General features: G+C 46.8%; 1 protein-coding gene and 1 pseudogene across 1 annotated transcript; both read left to right on the top strand.

Annotated features, from left to right (window-relative positions):
- The first annotated feature begins 7,340 nt into the window (after positions 1-7,340).
- LOC121583119 lies at positions 7,341-10,285 on the top strand (annotated as a pseudogene).
- Positions 10,286-10,819: 534 nt separating this feature from the next.
- Positions 10,820-21,997, top strand: LOC121582111 (poly(ADP-ribose) glycohydrolase-like). The gene is made up of 15 exons (XM_041897686.2): positions 10,820-10,968; positions 11,214-11,327; positions 11,993-12,085; positions 14,630-14,701; positions 17,937-18,023; positions 18,755-18,915; positions 19,031-19,110; positions 19,310-19,382; positions 19,479-19,554; positions 19,889-20,036; positions 20,238-20,316; positions 20,380-20,488; positions 20,615-20,723; positions 20,863-20,991; positions 21,573-21,997. The coding sequence occupies exons 2-15, from the start codon at positions 11,289-11,291 to the stop codon at positions 21,683-21,685; spliced, it is 1,368 nt and encodes a 455-aa protein (XP_041753620.2). The 5' UTR covers positions 10,820-10,968; positions 11,214-11,288; the 3' UTR covers positions 21,686-21,997.
- The last annotated feature ends 478 nt before the right edge of the window (positions 21,998-22,475 follow it).

Raw genomic sequence — 22,475 nt, forward strand, 5'->3', positions numbered from 1 at the left:
CCCCATGATGTCAAAGTAGAATTATGTTTTTAGAAATGTTTACAAAAAATGAAATGCTGAAATATATTGAGTCAATAAGTATTCAACCCCTTTTTTATGGCAAGCCTAAATAAGTTCAGGAGTAAAAATGTTGCTTATCAAGTCACATAATAAGTTGCATAGTGTTTAACATGATTTTTGAATGACTACCTCATCTCTGTACCCCACACATACAATTATCTGTAAGGTCCCTCAGTCGAGCAGTCAATTTGAAACACAGATTCAACCACAAAGACCAGGGAGTTTTTCCAATGCCTCGCAAAGAAGGGCACCTATTGGTAGATAAAAAATAAATAAAAAAGCAGACATTGAATATCCCTTTGAGTATGGTGAAGTTATTAATTACACTTTGGATGGTGTATCAAAACATCCAGTCAATACAAAGATACAGGTGTCCTTCCTAACTCAGTTGCCAGACAGGAAGAAAACCACTCAGGGAGACCAAACTTAAAATGTGACATGGGTTATAAAAGTTAGCATTCCTTCTGTGAAGTAGGCGTGTATGACCCACACACAAACATGTTAGAACGAAGTGTGGATGTAAAAAAAGCCATGACTTTCCCCACAGTCCCGTTAGGGTGATTTCTCCCCTTCTTAGCTGTCTACCACAGCCTCCTGGTTTCCACCAATCAGCGTTACTGAATGCACATCTGGACTCTGCTCCCTCCCAGGTCAGAGTGGTTTAATAGTCGGAAGAAGAAGACACACGTTTTGGCTGGTGACTCAGTTGACTGTGTTTACTAGGAAGATTGTGGGTGCATCAAAAAAAAACACAAGTCATTCAGAGTATTAGTATTTCACAAGATAACCTATTCTATGTGTGTGTGTGCTAATGTGTGGTGGTGACCAAGAGACAATAAAACTCTGGATATGGACACATCTGCCTTGTTCTTCCGGACAGTCTGTAGTGTCACAATCTTTTAAAGATATGTAACTTTCAAAATACAGAAATCATCCCTGTATGATGCATTTCACATCATGATGCACATCTTTTTGCATCACAAAGGGATGATTTCTGTATTTTGAAAGTTACATATCTTGAAAACTTGATTGCTAACAAGCAAAACATTTTGAGACTATGGACTAATGAAACAAATACCAAAATATAGTTTTTGAGTGGAGTTTTCCTTTAATTTCTCTATGTAAGGCTACCTGAGCTCACATTGATGGGATTGTGGGAGATGATTAATACGCTGTTAATTGACAGTCAATATTTTAATGTTATGTATGAATGAATGTCTACAGTAGCCTTAAAAGCGCTCTCTGGGGTAGTACCATGGTGTAGCCGGAGGACAGCTATTTTCCGTCCTCCACTGTGTACATTGACTTCAACACAAAACCTAGGAGGCTCATGGTTCTCACACCCTTCCATAGACTTACACAGTAATTATGACTACTTCCGGAGGATGTCCTCCAACCTCAGAGCTCTTGCAGCATGAACTGACACGCTGACCACCCAATCAAAGGAACAGAGAATGAACCTAGTACTGAAAGCATACGCTACAGCTAGCTAGAAAATGTGGTGAGTAGTCGACTCAAAGAGAGAGAAAGACAATAGTTGAACAGTTTTGAAGGGCACAACGGCCACTGGCCGCAAAAGGCCTGGACTTTTTTAGGGTGCATTACGGCCACACAAATGGGATACCTTTCTAGGCATTATCAAGTGCTTGTCAAATTGTGAATGAGTGACTGATGTAGTGTGTACAGCCTGCACAAAAAACAAAGCAGAGCTCATGCCTTTCAAGCGACTTTTTTCAAATAATCTGTCACGTACGTTAAGAGAAGGGTCGGACCAAGGTGCAGCGTGAAAGGCGTACATGTTTATTTAACTAATAAACACACGACACAGTAACCAAAATAACAAACTTAACCGTGACGGTCCAAAGGGCTAAAACACAAGCCTAAACAGGAACACAACAAAATCCCACAACACAGGCAGGAAAACTGGCTGCCTAAGTATGATCCCCAATCAGAGACAACGAGTGACAGCTGCCTCTGATTGGGAACCACACCCGGCCAAACATAGAAATACAAACCTAGAATATTCACACCCTGACCAAACTAGCTAGAGTTCTATAGGCCAGGGTGTGACAGTACCCCCCCCCCCCCCAAAGGTGCGGACTCTGGCCGCACAAACCTGACTGAATAGGGGAGGGTCCGGGTGGGCTTCCAGCCTCGGTGGCGGCTCCGGCGTGGAGCCGCTGACCGGAGCTGGATCAGGCACCGGTGGAACGGGCACGGGCCGTGCCGGACTGGCGACGCGCACCACTGGCTTGGTGCGAGGAGCAGGAACAGGCCGGGCTGGACTGGCGACGCGCACCACTGGCTTGGTGTGAGGAGTAGGAACAGGCCGGGCCGGACTGGCGACGCGCACCACCGGCTTGGTGCGAGGAGCAGGAACAGGCCGGGCTGGACTGGGAACACGCACCACCGGCTTGGTGCGAGGAGCAGGAACAGGCCGGGCCGGACTGGGAACACGCACCACTGGCTTGGTGCGGGGAGCAGGTATGGGGCGTCCCGGACTGGGAACCGGCGCTGGAGGTCTATGACTGTCTCCATCCTCTACACTCCGTGCCCCGTCCTCCTCCAGTGAGGACTCCTCCTTGAGCCCCCATGAGTGCAGTGGTCGGGGCTCCTCTCTGTCGCTCCCCGACCACCCTTTTAGCCCCCAGAAAATGTTTTCTTGGGGCTGTCTCTCCTTCTCCACCCTGATCCCTTTCAGGGCCTCCATCTGCCTTGCCAGATCCTCTCTTATCTCCCGCCAAGTCCATACTCTCTGGTCCTCCTGGGCACGCTGCTTGGTCCATTGGTGGTGGGATTTTCTGTCACGTACGTTAAGAGAAGGGTCGGACCAAGGTGCAGCGTGAAAGGCGTACATGTTTATTTAACTAATAAACACACGACACAGTAACCAAAATAACAAACTTAACCGTGACGGTCCAAAGGGCTAAAACACAAGCCTAAACAGGAACACAACAAAATCCCACAACACAGGCAGGAAAACTGGCTGCCTAAGTATGATCCCCAATCAGAGACAACGAGCGATAGCTGCCTCTGATTGGGAACCACACCCGGCCAAACATAGAGATACAAACCTAGAATATTCACACCCTGACCAAACTAGCTAGAGTTCTATAGGCCAGGGCGTGACATCATCATTAGAGTCGCATCATGCAGCCTTCAATGTATTAAAAATCAAAACAAATAGCCCAACATTTGTAGAACTACTAAAGTTACATTAATAACTCTTAATTAAGCATATAGGAGTACCTATTTCTTTGTTAACTGTTCTACACAGAATAGCCGCATGTGCGCACACCCTTAAATCGTTTGGAGAAAATATCCTTTCTATTTTATTCAGTTTGTTCAATTGTATTCTTCATACTATAAAATAATGCAACGTAATTCTAAGCAAATCTTGTCTGGTAAATTAACTAGTGTAGCCCACAGCCATTTGGCATAGCCAGATCAGGACCTAACATAAGGACAACTCAGAGTATGCTATTCTGTTCTTCTGAAATAGACCACATTTTCTTCATATCATGCTTCTTTAGACCTGTCTAAATTAAATAATGGATTTATTGTGAAAGTGTAGGCTATATTACATGGATTTATTAGACTTGTTCAAATGTAGATGTTCCAAGGGTCTGCAACAGTGGCTTATAGGCTATGTGTGGAAGCCAGGAGATGCTAAATGTGTTTATGTTAATTCATGGTCAATTACTGTGAGACTGACAGTTATTTGCTTGACAATCACCGGCTGACGAAATTTCGTGACCGCCACAGCCCTAATCCTGCAACAAAACTTCCTCGAGCTCAACAATTATAACACGGAACTCTGCCTCATAGGCACCAAATCCACCCACACCAAAGCTGGCAACCTCACCATTGACGACACCGCTGTCTCTCCCTCCCTCCATGCACGCAACCTTGGCGTCATCCTGGACTCCACCCTCTCCTTGCCCACCACATCCGTGACTCTGAGTCCATCACCATCTTTCAGCCCCCCCCTAAAGCCCCACCTCTTTGACAAGGCCTACCCTCAAGCATCACAGACAAGTGACAGACGCATAGTCCCTGTGCCCAAGAATGCCAAGGTAACCTGTCTCAATGATTATTGCCCCAAGCACTCACATATCTAGCCATGAAATGCTTTGAAAGGCTGGTCATGGCTCACATCAACACCATCATCCCAGAAACCCTGGACCACTCCAATTCGCATACCGCCCCAATAGATCCACAGATGACGCAATCTCTACTGCATTCCACACTGCCCTTTCCCACTTGGACAAAAGGAACACCAACGTGAGAATGCTGTTAATTGACTACAGCTCAGCATTCATCACCCAAGTGCCCTCGAAGCTCATCACTAAGCTAAGGACCCTGGGACTGAACACCTCCCTCTGCAACTGGATTCTGGACTTCCTGACGGGACGCCCCCCAGGTGGTGAGGGTAATCAACAACACATCCGCCACACTGTCCCTCAACACGGGGTGCCCTCAGGGGTGCATTCTTAGTCCGTCCTGTATTCCCTGTTCACCCACGACTGCGTGGCCGCACACGACTCCAATACCATAATTAAGTTTGCCGACGACACGACGGTGGTAGGCCTGATCACCGACGACGATAACACAGCCTATGGGGAGGAGGTCAGTGAGATGGCAGTGTGGTGCCAGGACAACAACCTCTCCCTCAACGTGATCAAGACAAAGGAGCTGATCCTGGACTACAGGAAACGGAGGGCCGAGCACACCCCAATTCACAGCGACAGGGCTGTAGCAGAGTGGGTCGAGAGCTTCAAGTTCCTCAGTGTCCACATCACTAAGGCTCTATCATGGTCCAAACACAACAACGCAGTCGTGAAGAGGGCACGACAACGCCTCTTCCCCCTCAGGAGACTGAAAAGATTAGGCATGGGCCCTCAGATCCTCAAAAAGTTATACAGCTGCACCATTGAGAGCATCCTGACTGGATGCATTACCACTTGGTATGGCAACTGCTTGGCATTCGACCGCAAGGCGCTACAGAGGGTAGTGCGTACGGCCCAGTACATCACCGGGGCCGAGCTCCCTGCTATCCAGGACCTCTATACCAGGCGGTGTCAAAATTGTAAAATCATCCAGCCACCCAAGTCATAGACTGTTCTCTCTGCTACCACACGGCAAGTGGTACCGATGCACCAAGTCTGGAACCAGCAGGACCCTGAACAGCTTTTACCCCCAAGCCATAAGACTGCTAAATATTTAGTTAAATCGTTAACCGAATAGCTACCCGGACGATCTAAATTGACCTTTTTTGCACAAACTTTTTGGACTCATCACATACCCTGCTGCTACCTGTCACTTTTATTCCTAGTTATAGGTACATATCTACATCAATTACCTTGTACCCCTGCACATCGACTCGGTACGGATACCCCTTGAATATATTCAAGTTATCGTTGCTCATTGTGTATCTATTGTTACCTTTATTATTACGTGTTTTACTTTATATTATTTCTCTATTGTTGTTCTCTCTACATTTCACTGCTAGTCCACACCTGTTGTTTATGAAGTATGTGACAAATACAATTTGATTTGATTTGTTACTGTGACCTTGTCTGCGTCTGTCTGTTTCCGTGTCTGTGACCTTGTCTGCGTCTGTCTGTTTCCATGTCTGTGTCTGTTTCCGTGTCTGTGTCTGTGTTTGTTTCTGTGTCTGTTTCCGGGTCTGTGTCTGTGTCTGTGTCTGTTTCCGTGTCTGTGTCTGTGTCTGTTTCTGTGTCTGTGTCTGTCTGTTTCCGTTTATGTGTCTGTGTCGGTGTCTGTCTGTTTCCGTGTCTGTGTATGTGTCTGTGTCTGTGTCTGTGTCTGTCTGTTTCCGTGTCTGTGTCTGTGTCTGTGTCTGTGTCTGCCTGTTTCCGTGTCCGTGTCTGTGTCTGTGTCTGTGTCTGTGTCTGTCAGTTTCCGTGTATGTGTCTGTATCTGTGTCTGTCTGTTTCCGTGTCTGTGTCTGTGTCTGTGTCTGTGTCTGTGTCTGTGTCTGCCTGTTTCCGTGTCCGTGTCTGTGTCTGTGTTTGTCTGTTTCCGTGTCCGTGTCTGTGTCTGTGTCTGTGTCTGTGTCTGTCTGTTTCCGTGTCTGTGTCTGTGTCTGTGTCTGTGTCTGCCTGTTTCCGTGTCCGTGTCTGTGTCTGTCTGTTTCCGTGTCCGTGTTCGTGTCTGTGTCTGTGTCTGTCTGTTTCCGTGTATGTGTCTGTGTCTGTGTCTGCCTGTTTCCGTGTCCGTGTCTGTGTATGTGTCTGTCTGTTTCCGTGTCTGTGTCTGTGTCTGTCTGTTTCCGTGTCCGTGTCCGTGTCCGTGTCCGTGTCCGTGTCTGTGTCTGTGTCTGTGTCCGTGTCCATGTCCGTGTCTGTGTCCGTGTCCGTGTCTGTCTGTTTCCGAGTCTGTGTCTGTGTCTGTGTCTGTCTGTTTCCGTGTCTGTGTCTGTGTCTGTGTCTGTGTCTGTGTCTGTGTCTGTGTCTGTGTCTGTGTCTGCCTGTTTCCGTGTCCGTGTCTGTGTCTGTGTCTGTGTCTGTGTCTGCCTGTTTCCGTGTCCGTGTCTGTGTCTGTGTCTGTTTCCGTGTCTGTGTCTGTCTGTTTCCGTGTCTGTGTCTGTGTCTGTCTGTTTCCGTGTCTGTGTCTGTGTCTGTGTCTCTGTCTGCCTGTTTCCGTGTCCGTGTCTGTGTCTGTGTCTGTCTGTTTCCGTGTCCGTGTCTGTGTCTGTCTGTTTCCGTGTCTGTGTCTGTGTCTGTGTCTGCCTGTTTCCGTGTCTGTGTCTGTGTCTGTCTGTTTCCGTGTCCGTGTCTGTGTCTGTGTCTGTGTCTGTGTCTGTCTGTTTCCGTGTCTGTGTCTGTGTCTGTGTCTGCCTGTTTCCGTGTCTGTGTCTGTGTCTGTGTCTGTCTGTTTCCGTGTCTGTGTCTGTGTCTGTGTCTGTCTGCGCGTACTGCATCTTGGGTTGGGCTGGTAGTGGGATGGTGGTCTTATGGTCTGTGGTTGCACTGTATCCCACTACATACCAGCTCCCTGAGCTCATCATTGTGAGAAGATGATAGGCCTACAGTCAGTAGCAGAGAGGAGGTTATACCCTCTCCACATGCCCCCCCACACCTTTTCTCTTGTTTCTTTCTCTCCCTCCCTCTGTCTCCTCCCTCTGTTTCTCTAACTCCACCCTCTAGCAGAATTAGGAAGTCCCTCCCCCTCCCACAAACTCTCTTCTGAGGAAACGAAACTGATCTCTGTCGCTGTGTTATCTCTCTGTGTGAGAGTGAACAACAACAGTCCAAATGGCTCAGCAGTGAGTTCTGCTGGACCAGGACCAGTTCTGTTGTTCTGTCTGTCTGGATCTACTGAAGGAGCCGGCTATTCCTTGTGGACACAGTTACTGTAGAAGCTGTATTGAGGGCTACTGGGATCAGGATGATCAGGGCATCTACAGCTGTCCTCAGTGCAAGCAGACCTTCACTCCGAGGCCTACTCTGAGGAAAAATAACATGTTGGCTGAGGTGGTGGAGACAATGAAGAAGACAGGACTCCAGGCTGCTCCCCCTGCTCTGTTCTATGCTGGACCTGGAGATGTGGCGTGTGATTTCTGCACTGGGACCAGAAAGCAGAAAGCCCTCATGTCCTGTCTGGTGTGTCTGGTGTCTTACTGTGAGACTCACCTCCAACCTCACTATGAATCTCCTGGTTTCAAGAAGCACACATTGGTTAAAGCCACCACACAACTACAGGAGAAGATCTGCTCTCATCATGACAAACTGCTGGAGGTTTACTGTCGTACCGATCAACAGTGTATCTGTTATCAGTGTGTGATGGATGAACATAAAGGCCATGATACAGTGTCAGCTGCAGCAGAGAGGACTGAGAAACAGGTTAGACCAGAACAACTTGTTGGTAACTCTCTGATAAACACAGAATTAAAGACACAGTAAGAAGGTTGGTTTAATAGGAGAGAAAAATAAACATAGTTATTCAAATTAAATCTATCCACAGCAGAAGAATTGTGAACACGGGTGGCAGGTAGCCTACTGGTTAATAGCGTTGGGCCAGTAACTGAAAGGCTGTTGGTCTGAATCCCCGAGCCGACTATGTGAAAAATCTGTCAATGTGCCCTTGAGCAAGTCACTTGACCCTAATTGCTCATCTAAGTCACTCTCGATAAAAGCATTTTCTAAAGTAAAAAAAAACATAATTCTGAATGCACTTTCATGAGCCTAATGTTTAGTCTCTCTGATTCATGTTGTGTACTGTAAAAACTATAATCATTCAACTGTGTAATAACTGTTTGCTAAGTGATTGACAGGTAATGTAGGTGAGAACATAGGTTAAGATGGCTGGCTTTTTTTAACAAACAACATAGATCATAGTTTTCCAAAGGGACTTTCTCAAGATTCATCCCTACCCTGTTAGTTGCTTTACTAGTGAACTATTGGACACATATATCTTGGTAGCTCAATGAAGAGTGTTTCTCCACAGAGTCAGCTGGGGATGAGTCAGCAGAAGGTCCAGCAGAGAGTCCAGGAGAGAGAAAAGGTGCTGAAGGAGCTCCAACAGGCTGTGGAGTCTCTCAAGGTGAGTATTATTATTGACCAGAGGAGATGCACCATTTCACTTCCCTCCTCCAGGCAGTCAGTAAGAGAGAGAGGGCACTCTCCAGTCCCACTGTCTGAGTCCCACTGTAGGTAACATGCTGTCTGGGTTCCCAGTTAGAGAGGGAATAGACTTATTAAAATGGAGCCTTCTCTCTCTCTCTCTCTCTCTCTCTCTCTCTCTCTCTCTCTCTCTCTCCCTCTCTCTCTCTCTCTCTCTCTCTCTCTCTCTCTCTCTCTCTCTCTCTCTCTCTCTCTCTCTCTCTCTCTCTCTCTCTCTCTCTCTCTCTCTCTCTCTCTCTCTCTCTCTCTCTCTCTCTCTCTCCTAACAGCATTCTGCAAAGGCAGCAGTGGATGACAGTGAGAGTATCTTTACTGAGCTAATCCGCTCCATGGAGAGAAGGTGCTCTGAGGTGAAGGAGCTGATCAGAACCCAGGAGAAGGCTGAAGTGAGTCGAGCTGAAGGACTCCTGGAGCAACTGGAGCAGGAGATAGCTAAGCTGAGGAGGAGAGGTGATGAGCTGGAGCAGCTCTCACACACAGAGGATCACATTCATTTCCTTCAGGTAACTATACTGCCTTGTTACGCCTATAGATGATATTAAAATAAAGTTACAGTAATGTGAAACTCTCTCTCTCACTCATTCTCTCACTCATTCTCCCTATCTCCCTCTCTCTCTCTCTCTCTCTCTCTCTCTCTCTCTCTCTCTCTCTCTCTCTCTCTCTCTCTCTCTCTCTCTCTCTCTCTCTCTCTCTCCCTCCCTCTATCTCTCTCTGTCTCACTCTCTTTCTATCTCTCGCCTCCCTCTCTCTCTCTCCAGAGTGATCGTTCTCTCTCCAGTCCCAGTGTATCTTCAGACTTACCCAGCATCGTTGTCTGTCCTCTTCAGTGCTTTGGAGATGTGAGTAAGTCTGTGTCTGAGCTGAGAGAGAAAGTAGAAGACCTCCTTAAAGGAGAATGGACCAAGATCTCCACTACAGGTGGGTTGTAAATACTAAGGCTGCATTTACACAGGTGACCCAATTCTGATCTTTTGCCCAATTATTGGTCTTTTGACCAATCAGATCAGATATTTTGCCAGTAATTGGGCAAAAGATCAGAATTGGGCCGCCTGTGTAAACGAAGCCCATTACTTAAATACAAAAACTCTTAACTTTCTTAACTATTGTATGAACTATTTATATCATGTTACCACTGCTCACAAACCAAATGTCCCTCTGGAGACAATAAAGTTTGATCGATTGATTATAATAGCATCAACTTATTCTTATTAAAGGTCCTACAGCCATCAAATACAGCATGAAATTGTCATCCTGTGTCCTCCTGTCTCTCTGTCTCTTTCTAGGAATGGCCGGTCGTAACAACCACAGCTCCCAGATGAAAGCTGCCCTGCAGCAAGACGACCCCATGGAGGACAAGGACAGGGGTCAGGGGGTCAAACGCCGCCCAAGCAGCGAGTTCCCTGTTGGAAACCTGGTCGACATTGACGACACTCCGGTCACCAAATCACCGCACGGAGACAGTGAGAGAGAAAGAGATGGAGAAAGGGAGAAAGAGGGAGGAAGACAGAGACAGAAAGAGAGGGAAAGAGAAAGAGAAAGGGAGAAGAAGAGGGATGGAGGAAGGGAAAGACAGATGGAGGGGGCGAGGGAAGGAGAGAGGGATGGAGGAAGGGAAGGAGAGATGGAGGGGGCGAGGGAAGGAGAGAGGGATGGAGGAAGGGAAGGAGAGATGGAGTGGGCGAGGGAAGGAGAGAGGGATGGAGTAAGGGAAAGAGAGATGGAGGGGGCGAGGGAAGGAGAGAGGGATGGAGGAAGGGAAGGAGAGATGGAGGTGGCGAGGGTAGGAGAGAGGGATGGAGGAAGGGAAGGAGAGATGGATGGAGTAAGGGAAAGAGAGATGGAGGGGGCGAGGGAAGGAGAGAGGGATGGAGGAAGGGAAGGAGAGATGGAGGTGGCGAGGGTAGGAGAGAGGGATGGAGGAAGGGAAGGAGAGATGGAGGTGGCGAGGGTAGGAGAGAGGGATGGAGGAAGGGAAGGAGAGATGGAGTGGGCGAGGGAAGGAGAGAGGGATGGAGTAAGGGAAAGAGAGATGGAGGGGGCGAGGGAAGGAGAGAGGGATGGAGGAAGGGAAGGAGAGATGGAGGGGGCGAGGGAAGGAGAGAGGGATATAGGGTTGGAAAGAGAGAGGGGGAGAGAGGGAGCGAGGGCTGAGGAGGAGAAGAGGTCGTGCTGCTCTCTCTCTGAGCTGAAGAAAGTCCCTAAGTGTTACGTGGAGCTGGAGCCACTGTCCTTCAGCAGAACTCACACCGTCCTCATAGATGTAAGACTCTCTGACATCGCTCTGTCTGGTTTGAATGACTGTGTGTCTTTTTTTGTTTGTGATTATGGAGAGAATGAGGAGGAGGAGGTAGAGAGAGATCGTTAAAACAGCTCAATAAAAAATATCGTATTTAAAGCGACAGAGTGAACTGGATCTTTTACACCAGAAAATAAACTACAAGGAGTTTTGAAATCATTGCTTTCTCTCACAGATCATTCATGTCTCTCTCTACCTTCCCTATTCAGGTGAATGAGATCCACCCTAAATCGACATTAAAAGCTCAGTCTGGACAGCATGTGTGGAACAGGGACTTTGTTAAGATGCCCTGCTCACCAGAAAGCCTCATCAAGACTGGATCGGTGGGTTCATTGATTGATTCATTTACTGATTAATTTAGACATTATTTGTCGATTGATTGGTTCATTGAATGCTTCGTTGATTGGTTAATTGGTTGAGTGGTTAGTTGGTTGATTGGTCAGTTGGTTGATTGATTGGTTAGTTGCTTGATCAGTTAGTTGGTTGATTGGTTATGCATTATTTGTCGATTGATTGGTTTATTGAATGTTTGGTTGATTGATTCATTGATTGATTGGTTTGTTGGCTGAATTATTGATTTTTAGTAGGTTGAGTGGTTAGTTGGTTGAGTGGTTAGTTGGTTGAGTGGTTAGTTTGTTGATTGGTAAGTTGGTTGAGTGGTAAGTTAGTTGATTGGTCAGTTGGTTGATTGATTGGTTAGTTGCTTGATTGTTAAGTTGGTTAATTGGTTAGTTGCTTGATTGCTTATACAGTATTTGTCGATTGATTGGTTTATTGAATGTTTAGTTGATTGGTTAATTGATTGATTGGTTTGTTGGCTGAATTATTGATTTGTTAGTAGATTGCATGGTTAGTTGGTTTAGTGGTTAGTTGGTTGATTGGTCAGTTGCTTGAATGGTTAGTTGGTTGATTGGTTAGTTGGTTGATTGGTTAGTTGGTTGATTGGTTAGTTGGTTGATTGGTCAGTTGATTGATTTACTTTTCCCAGGTAATCAGCTTTGAGCGAGGTCGGTGGGAGGTGGTCTTTAAACAACTGGATAGTCTGGCCAAGAAGACCACTGCATCAGTGGGTGACGTAGAGGTACGACACAAACACACACACACACACTCATTTACATTTACATTTACGTCATTTAGCAGACGCTCTTATCCAGAGCGACTTACAAATTGGTGCATTCACCTTATAGCCAGTGGGATAACCACTTTACAATTTCTTTTTTTGGGGGGGTGGGGTGGGGTAAGGGGGGGTAGAAGGATTACTTTATCCTATCCCAGGTATTCCTTAAAGAGGTGGGGTTTCAAATGTCTCCGGAAGGTGGTGAGTGACTCCGCTGTCCTGGCGTCGTGAGGGAGCTTGTTCCACCATTGGGGTGCCAGAGCAGCGAACAGTTTTGACTGGGCTGAGCGGGAACTGTGCTTCCGCAGAGGTAGGGGAGCCAGCAGGCCAGAGGTGGATGAACGCAATGCCCTCGTTTGGGTGTAGGGAATGATCAGAGCCTGAAGGTAAGGAGGTGCCGTTCCCCTCACAGCTCCGTAGGCAAGCACCATGGTCTTGTAGCAGATGCAAGCTTCAACTGGAAGCCAGTGGAGTGTGCGGAGGAGCGGGGTGACGTGAGAGAACTTGGGAAGGTTGAACACCAGACGGGCTGCGGCATTCTGGATGAGTTGTAGGGGTTTAATGGCACATGCAGGGAGCCCAGCCAACAGCGAGTTGCAGTAATCCAGACGGGAGATGACAAGTGCCTGGATTAGGACCTGTGCCGCTTCCTGTGTAAGGCAGGGTCGTACTCTCCGAATGTTGTAGAGCATGAACCTACAGGATCGGGTCACCGCCTTGATGTTAGCGGAGAACGACAGGGTGTTGTCCAGGGTCACGACAAGGCTCTTCGCACTCTGGGAGGAGGACACAACGGAGTTGTCAACCGTGATGGCGAGATCATGGAACGGGCAGTCCTTCCCCGGGAGGAAGAGCAGCTCCGTCTTGCCAAGGTTCAGCTTGAGGTGGTGATCCGTCATCCACACTGATATGTTTGCCAGACATGCAGAGATGCGATTCGCCACCTGGTTATCAGAAGGGGGAAAGGAGAAGATTAGTTGTGTGTCGTCTGCGTAGCAATGATAGGAGAGGCCATGTGAGGATATGACAGAGCCAAGTGACTTGGTGTATAGCGAGAATAGGAGAGGGCCTAGAACTGAGCCCTGGGGGACACCAGTGGTGAGAGCACGTGGTGCGGAGACAGCTTCTCGCCACGCCACTTGGTAGGAGCGACCGGTCAGGTAGGACGCAATCCAAGAGTGAGCCGCGCCGGAGATGCCCAACTCGAAGAGGGTGGAGAGGAGGATCTGATGGTTCACAGTATCAAAGGCAGCAGACAGGTCTAGAAGGACAAGAGCAGAGGAGAGAGAGTTAGCTTTAGCAGTGCGGAGAGCCTCCGTGACACAGAGACGAGCAGTCTCAGTTGAATGACCAGTCTTGAAACCTGACTGGTTTGGATCAAGAAGGTCATTCTGAGAGAGATAGCAAGAGAGTTGGCCAAAGACGGCACGCTCAAGAGTTTTGGAGAGAAAAGAAAGAAGGGATACTGGTCTGTAGTTGTTGACATCAGAGGGATCGAGTGTTGGTTTTTTGAGAAGGGGTGCAACTCTCGCTCTCTTGAAGACGGAAGGGACATAGCCAGCGGTCAAGGATGAGTTGATCAGCAAGGTGAGGTAAGGGAGAAGGTCACCGGAGATGGTCTGGAGAAGAGAGGAGGGGATAGGGTCAAGCGACAGGTTGTTGGGCGGCCGGCCGTCACAAGTCGCAAGATTTTATCTGGAGAGAGAGGGGAGAAAGAAGTCAAAGCATAGGGTAAGGCAGTGTGAGCAGGACCAGTAATGTCATTTGACTTAACAAACGAGGATCGGATGTCGTCAACCTTCTTTTCAAAATGGTTGACGAAGTCATCCACAGAGAGGGAGGAGGGGGGAGGGGGAGGAGGATTCAGCAGGGAGGAGAAGGTGGCAAAGAGCTTCCTAGGGTTAGAGGCAGATGCTTGGAATTTAGAGTGGTAGAAAGTGGCCTTAGCAGCAGAAACAGATGAAGAAAATGTAGAGAGGAGGGAGTGAAAAGATGTCAGGTCCGCAGGGAGTCTAGTTTTCCTCCATTTCCGCTCAGCTGCCTGGAGCCCTGTTCTGTGAGCTCGCAATGAGTCATCAAGCCACGGAGCTGGATGGGAGGACCGAGCCGGCCGGGAGGATAGGGGACATAGAGAGTCAAAGGATGCAGAAAGGGAGGAGAGGAGGGTTGAGGAGGCAGAATCAGGAGATTGGCGGGAGAAGGATTGAGCAGAGGGAAGATATGATAGGATGGAAGAGGAGAGAGTAGCGGGAGAGAGAGAGCGAAGGTTGCGACGGCGCATTACCATCTGAGTAGGGGCAGAGTGAGTAGTGTTGGAGGAGAGCGAGAGAGAAAAGGATACAAAGTAGTGGTCGGAGACATGGAGGGGAGTTGCAGTGCCCCTATTATCCTAACATTTCCTAACATGCCTCCTCATGTTAACTTGGGTTTGGGGTAACAGTTAAGGTAGGGGTTAGCATGTTTGACCAGTACTGTGTAACTATGATCTTCATGTTTCTCTCCACTTAGAAAGCCATAAAGAAATACAACCCAAAGTATGAAAACCAATGGTCCTTTGATGCCCTGCACACCTTTGTTCAGGTCAGTTACAAGTTCACTGTGAATGGTCAACACTCTCTAATGGTGTTGTTGTGTATAATTAAGCAATAAGGCATGAGAACCCAGGATTATCGTCTGAATAACTTCCGATTAAGGCCTGACACGGAGCGGAGGGCCGGGGTGTTATTCCTAATAATTCCCGGGTTCGAGGGCCTTATTGCTTTTGTAAAACGGTTACCAACAAAGATGAATGACATGTTTTAATTGAAAAAGTATTTATTTCATTCTTCCACCAGACATTATAGTCCAGGCAAAATCCACTGTGGGATTCTGAAGTTGCTAGCCAAACAAGCTGGTTCTCCATTCCAAATGTTCTAAGCAAAAAAGGTTGCCATGAAGGCTAGCTACTTCTCCTTTGCTAGCTAGACAACTAAGGCCTAGATTCAATCAGATCAAGCGTTAACCGGCGATAGCAGACACCTGCATTGCAGATGTTTGGCGTGTCGGATGTGGAACTGGGTTGGAGCCATCAAATTGGTGAGCAGCTGCTCTTGCGATCATTGTCACACCCATCCCACTCGCGTTTAGAACGAGAAAGTGTAGTCTATATAGAAATAATTACGCTCAAACTGAAAAATCATTCAACAAAATATTTATGATTTCTATTATCCTAATTGAGGTGTAGATTACATCTCACATTCCAGTGTTCGAACTTGTAAACAAGGCTGCATGGGATTGCAACCTGATCTCAGAGCATTTCGTGTTATTCCGTAGGTAAATCCAAGACACTCCATGTAGTATGATATGTTATGTTTCGGATGGTATGTATTAATTTGTGGATGTCCATCACCCATTTCGTATCAAATCAAATTGTATTTGTCACATGCGCCGAATACAACAGGTCTAGTAGACCTTACCGTGAAATGCTTACTTACAAGCCCTTAACCAACAATGCAGTTTTAAGAAAAATAAGAGTTAAGAAAATATTTACTGAATAAACTAAAGTAAAACAATAAAAGAGCAACAGTCCGGGTAGCCATTTGATTAGCTGTTAAGCAGTCTCATGGCTTGGGGGTAGAAGCTGTTAAGAAGCCTTTTGGACCTAGACTTGGCGCCCGGTACTGCTTGCCATGCGGTAGCAGAGAGAACAGTCTATGACTAGGGTGGCTGGAGTCTTTGGCTATTTTTAGGGCCTTCCCCTGACACTGCCTGGTATAGAGGTCGTTGGATGGCAGGAAGCTTGGCCCCATTGAAGTGCTGGGCGGACGCACTACCCTCTGTAGCGCCTTGCGGTCGGAGGCCGAGTAGTTGCCATACCAGGCAGTGATGCAACCAGTCAGGATGCTCTCGATGGTGCAGCTGTATAACTTTTTGAGGATCTGCGAACCCATGCCAAATCTTGTTCAGTCTCCTGAGGGGGAATAGGCATTGTCGTTCCCTCTTCACGACTGTCTTGGTGTGTTTGGACCATGATAGTTTGTTGGTGATGTGGACACCAAGGAACTTGAAGCTCTCAACCTGCTCCACTACAGCCCCGTCAATGAGAATGGGGAAGTGCTCGACCCTACTTTTCCTGTAGCCCACGATCATCTCCATTGTCTTGATCATGTTGAGGGAGAGGTTGTTGTCCTGCCACCACACTGCCAGGTCTCTGACCTCCTCCCTATAGGCTGTCTCATCGTTGTTGGTGATCAGGCCTACCACCGTTGTGTCATCGGCAAACTTAGTGATGGTGTTGGAGTCGTGCTTGGCCACGCAGTCATGGGTGAACAGGGAATACAGGAGGGAACTAAGCACGCACCCCTGAGGGGCCCCCGTGTTGAGGATCAGCATGGCAGATGTGTTGCTGCCTACCCTTACCACCTGGGGGCGGCCCGTCGGGAAGTCCAGGATCCAGTTGCATAGGGAGGTGTTTAGACCCAGGGTCCTTAGCTTAGTGATGAGCATTGAGGGCACTATGGTGTTGAACACTGAGCTGTAGTCAATGAATACTGATATGATACTGTATGTTACAAATTACAATTCGTATATTTTGTGTTACGAATTTTCAAAAAGCACAATATGTTACAAATTTGCAAAACGTGTTATATGTTAGAATTTGCTAAACATACAATATGTTATTAATTTTCTAAAAGTACAATATGTTATGAATTTTCAAAACATATGATATGTTACGAATTCTAGCTAGGTGGCTAGGTGCTAATGTTAGCTAGCTCGCTAACGTTAGCTAGGCTAGTGGTTAGGGTTAGGAGTTAGGGTTAAGTTTAGGAGTTTGGTTATAGGGTTGAGGTTAGGGTTAGCTAAAAGGGTTAAGATTATGGTTAGGTGAAGGTTTAGCTAAAATGCTAAAGTTGTCCATGATGAGATTCGAACTCGCAAACTTTGGGCTGCTAGATGTTCTCATTATACACCCACGCATCCACCCTGACCAACCACCCTACTTTAATTTTTGCGTTAAGTAACCATCTGTCTTATGTAATCATACCAAACGTAACATATCATACTAAATGGTTGTCTCGGATTTACATACAGAATAATTCGTTCTGAGACCAGGTTGGGGATTTCACTTAATGCGACTCCATGCAGCCATTGTCAATGTCCGCTTTAGGTATAATGCCAGGAACTACTTGTGCATTAGACAGCGCTAACGCAGTTCCACCTCTGACACTGTCAAAACAACCATTATGGATGTTGGCTAAAGTGGATCTGATTGAATAGAGCCCTAAAGCTAACACACAATCATATCAAGCAGCTGAAATTACAGCCAGCTATGTCCATTTTCATTTGTTTTACGTTTGTTTCTATTGCCATTTATTTTGATGTTTCCATTATAATGATCCTGATAAATGAATTGGCCTGGCTCAGAGAAGCTGTCAGTCTCGTCATGTTCAATCTCTCTATGGCACGGTGGAGATCGCAAAAAAATACTACATTGTTGCACAGGTTGGAGAGGCAGGCAGCAATGTTTAGACAAACCCCAGCTGTTGCAAACAAAATGCTAGCCTAGTAGCATGGGAAAATAATGTCTAGACACTTTTTTCCATGGGAGATTAAGTTTATAAATTGCCTGGCTGGGCTGTGGGACAGTGGATGCACATTGATAATTCAAATGGAACTGTTAACAGGCATTACCCAGGGATTGTGGTGAATAACTCCCTGCAATCAACCAATCAGCATCCAGGACCCAAACAACCCATTTTACAATTATATATATTCTCCTCTCCCTCTCTCCTCTAGTTTATAATGATATATATTCTCCTCTCCCTCTCACCTCTAGGAAGCGCCTAAAGAAGAGAACTACTACACTTCTGTTTTTCCTAAGATAGCAGAGCTGGCCTCCAGACTGCCTCACCATATCAAGAAGGTAACAACATAGGAACTGAATGATGTACACAATGTAGGCTACAGAAATAGTGCACTAGAGTACAGAGGTAGTGTACTATGGTACAGAGTTAGTGTACTATGTAGGGTACAGAGGTAGTGTACTAGGGTACAGAGGTAGTGTACTATGTAGAGTACAGAGGTAGTGCACTAGGGTACAGAGGTAGTGTATTATATAGGGTACAGAGGTAGTGTACTATGTAGGGTACAGAGGTAGTGTACTATGTAGGGTACAGATTGTAGAGGTACTCTATGTGTCTTCCCTACTCAGTCTGATAACATTTTTACATTTTACATTTTTGTCATTTAGCAGACGCTCTTATCCAGAGCGACTTACAGGAGCAATTAGGGTTAAGTGCCTTGCTCAAGGGCACATCGACAGATTTTTCACTTAGTCGGCTCGGGGATTAGAACCAGTGACCTTTCGGTTACTGGCACAACGCTCCTAACCACTAAGCTACCTGCCACCTGTTAAATGTTTGTGTGTGTGTGTGTGTGTGTGTGTGTGTGTGTGTGTGTGTGTGTGTGTGTGTGTGTGTGTGTGTGTGTGTGTGTGTGTGTGTGTGTGTGTGTGTGCGTGCGTGCGTGCGTGCGTGCGTGCGTGCGTGCGTGCGTGCGTGCGTGCGTGCGTGCGTGCGTGCGTGCGTGCGTGCGTGCGTGCGTGCGTGTGTGTGTCTAACTGTGTGTGTGTGTCTAACTGTGTGTGTGTGTTAGGCCATTCCCCTGCTCCAGAGAGGCCAGACTCATTCCATCACGTTGTCCCAGAGTCAGATAGCTTGTCTGCTGGCCAATGCCTTCTACTGCACCTTCCCCCACCGCAACTCCCCCAACCCCAGAGCAGAGTACAACAACTACCCCACCATCAACTTTAACAGGTCAGAATACACACAACAAACTCCACTGAGGACCCACACACATAGAGACAAACACTAAGTATTCCAACTTCAACAGATGATAACATGTGACCACTGTATCTCTCTGTGTTGTCAGTCTGTTTGGAAAGTGGTCTGAGAGGAAGAGAGAGAAGCTGAGAGCCATCCTTCATTACTTCCACACTGTCACAGACCAAGGTAAGTTACTACCACACACTACTATAGTCACTATAATGACTGGAATACAAGTACTGTAGTGTACTTTAGGGTACTATGTAGGTTACAGGAACCTATTTAAGACATAGTCTGATGAGTGTAGATGAGGAATACCCTCTGATAATAGTTGCTGTGGGAACCAGGTTTACCTGAGCTTTGACCCTTGTTGTTGTCATGACAGCGACCAGGCCCAGTGGACTGGTGACCTTTGAGAGGCGCTACATCAGCGACAGAGACATGCCCAACTGGAGGAGGTACATACACACAGACACACACACACACACACACACAGACACACACACACACAGACCAACTTAATTTGTCCCCTCTTCTATTTCTCTGTGTGTCAGTTGTAAGGAGACTGTTCCTAAACTCCACGTCACCTCAGCAGGCTGCATAGAGGAACAGGGAACAGGGATGCTACAGGTTGGTGACAGCTCCAGGCTTGTGTATGTGTGTGTGTGTGTGTGTGTGTGTAAAAAATGTTTTGTGTGTGTGGTGGTTTGTGTATGTGTACTAATGTGTGTGTGTGTAATGCTGGGGACATACTGAACTATACTTGAAGACCAGAAGTCCCCACAAGAATAGTAAACAAACAAACATTTGACCAACTGGGGACATTTTGTTAGTTGGGTTAAGGTTAGAGTTAGGGTTTGGGTAAGGTTTAGGGTTAGGGTTAGGGTTAGGGTTAGGATTAGGGGTTAAGGAAAATAGGATTTTGAATGGGACTGAATTTTGTGTGTGTATGTGTGTGTTGCAGGTGGACTTTGCCTGTAACATGATAGGAGGTGGAGTTTTGGGCTCAGGTCTGGTTCAGGAGGAGATTCTGTTCCTGATGAACCCAGAACTCATCGTATCTCGACTCTTCACTGAGAGACTAGGAGACAACGAGTGTCTCTTCATCACAGGTGTGTGTGTGTGTGTGTGTGTGTGTGTGTGTGTATGTGTGTGCGTGTGTGATCACAGGTTATACCTACCACCCTTTATAACTCTCCCCCTCTCTCTCTGTCACGTCTTATCTCTCTCTCTCTCTCTCTCGCTCTCTCTCTCTCTCTCTCTCTCTCTCTCTCTCTCTCTCTCTCTCTCTCTCTCTCTCTCTCTCTCTGTAGGCTCTCAACAGTTCAGTCAGTACAGTGGCTACAGCGACTCTTTTAAGTGGAAAGGGCCTCACAGAGACAACATTGAGAGGTGAGCACACACACACACACACACACTCACTAAAATCCCTGATTGCGCTGCCTGTGTTTGCAGGGATGAATGGCAGAGGCTACACAGGCAGATTGTAGCCATGGATGCTCTCCACTTCAGACACCAGAGAGAACAGTACAACATGAGACAGGTCACCAGGGAACTCAACAAGGTGAGAGACAACCCTCCTCTCCTGTAGGGGACAGACTGCAGCTGATTTGTAGAATCAGGTGTGCTAGCTAGAGCAGGGCTGGAGATAAATCTGATGTCGGTGGTCTCCTGTGATATCCTCCCTCAGGCGTACTGTGGCTTTAAGGCAGGTGACAACACTCACCCAGACCTCCTTCCTGACATCGCCACGGGCAACTGGGGCTGCGGAGCCTTCAATGGAGACCCCAAACTTAAAGGTAGCCCTAACTGTTGACCCTGGCTCCTAACCCCCCAAACACTAACTCAACTCTACCCACAGGATATTCTACATAGACCCACTCTGAAAATTCACAGAAAATGATACTGTGATCTGATTGGTTGTTTTTACCCTCCCAGCTCTGATCCAGCTGATGGCTGCAGCCAGGGCTCAGAGGGGCGTGGCCTTCTTCACCTTCAAGAACTTCAGTTTGGAGAGAGAGCTGCAGAACATGCACCACCTACTGGTCACACACAGAACTACAGTGGGTGAGTTAGTACACACAGAACTACAGTGGGTGAGTTAGTACACACAGAACTACAGTAGGTGAGTTAGTACACACAGAACTATAGTGGGTGAGTTAGTACACACAGAACTACAGTAGGTGAGTTAGTACACACAGAACTACAGTGGGTGAGTTAGTACACACACAACTACAGTAGGTGAGTTAGTACACACAGAACTATAGTGGGTGAGTTAGTACACACAGAACTACAGTGGGTGAGTTAGTACACACATAACTACAGTGGGTGAGTTAGTACACACAGAACTACAGTAGGTGAGTTAGTACACACAGAACTACAGTAGGTGAGTTACCATAGATAGTACACACAGAACTACAGTGGGTGAGTTACCATAGTACAGACTCAGAACTACAGTAGATGAGTTACCATAGATAGCAGACACACAGGACTACAGTGGGTGAGTAACTATAGCAACTATTAGACTACAGGAGGTGAAACCTGATCTGAAAGTCCTCCTTCCCTTTACTGTGTTTAGTCAAACCTCATATCCTCTTAGTGGCTGTGTAAATAAAGTTTGATTGATTGATTCCTCTCCCCTGTCTCAGGTAAACTGTATGAGTTGCTGGATGACTACTGTGCTGTGATACAGTTGGCTCACACACATGTGGACCTGTTTGACTGGATCAGGAACACCCTGAAACACAGGAGTCAGCTGTGAGGACACATCTCAATACTCTAAAGGAGCTTCCTTTCCTTGTCTCCTTTCCTTTTTTCATTATTGAGATGCACCCCAGAGATAGAGTGGCTCTATGAATGATCTGTGGATAGAAACATGGTACAATTCCAAGTAGTGGTTGATTATGAATGTGTTTGTCTTTTCACTACTACACATTTCCTAAATCAAACTGAGAAGGTATACAGGGCTTTATAACTGATGCACACTGACATATTTAGTTAATAATATATAATATGCCATTTAGCAGACGCTTTTATCCAAAGCGACTTACAGTCATGTGTGCATACATTTTTACGTATGGGGGGTCCCGGGGATCAAACCCACTACTCTGGCGTTACAAGCGCCATGCTCTACCAATTGAGCTACAGAGGACCACCCAATGGAGATAGGGGTATGAACATGTGGGTGAGCAGTTGGGATGTATTCGATGTTTGTGTACATCTGTATGTTGGCGTGCATATGTGTATGTTTGTAATTGTTTGGGGAAAAAGTTAATGAATAAATTATAAATATAAAAGAATAATGCAACCTCACCACGCTTGCTAAATACCCCTATGGGCAGACCTGTACAATAATCAATTTGCTCTTTGCTCACCAATGGGCGTAAATCTTGTGATGTATTTAAATGATGGCTTACCCCTGTTCTGTCTCTCAGCGTCTTGCAGCAACAGTGTTACCGAATTCTGTTCTCCTTAAATAAAGTATAGACGTTTGCCATCGTTTTTAGAGCTCACCAACATTCACTCACTCACTCACTCACTCACTCACTCAC

Source organism: Coregonus clupeaformis, chromosome 15 (genome assembly GCF_020615455.1).
Source record: "Coregonus clupeaformis isolate EN_2021a chromosome 15, ASM2061545v1, whole genome shotgun sequence".
Taxonomy (NCBI): Eukaryota; Metazoa; Chordata; class Actinopteri; order Salmoniformes; family Salmonidae; genus Coregonus; species Coregonus clupeaformis.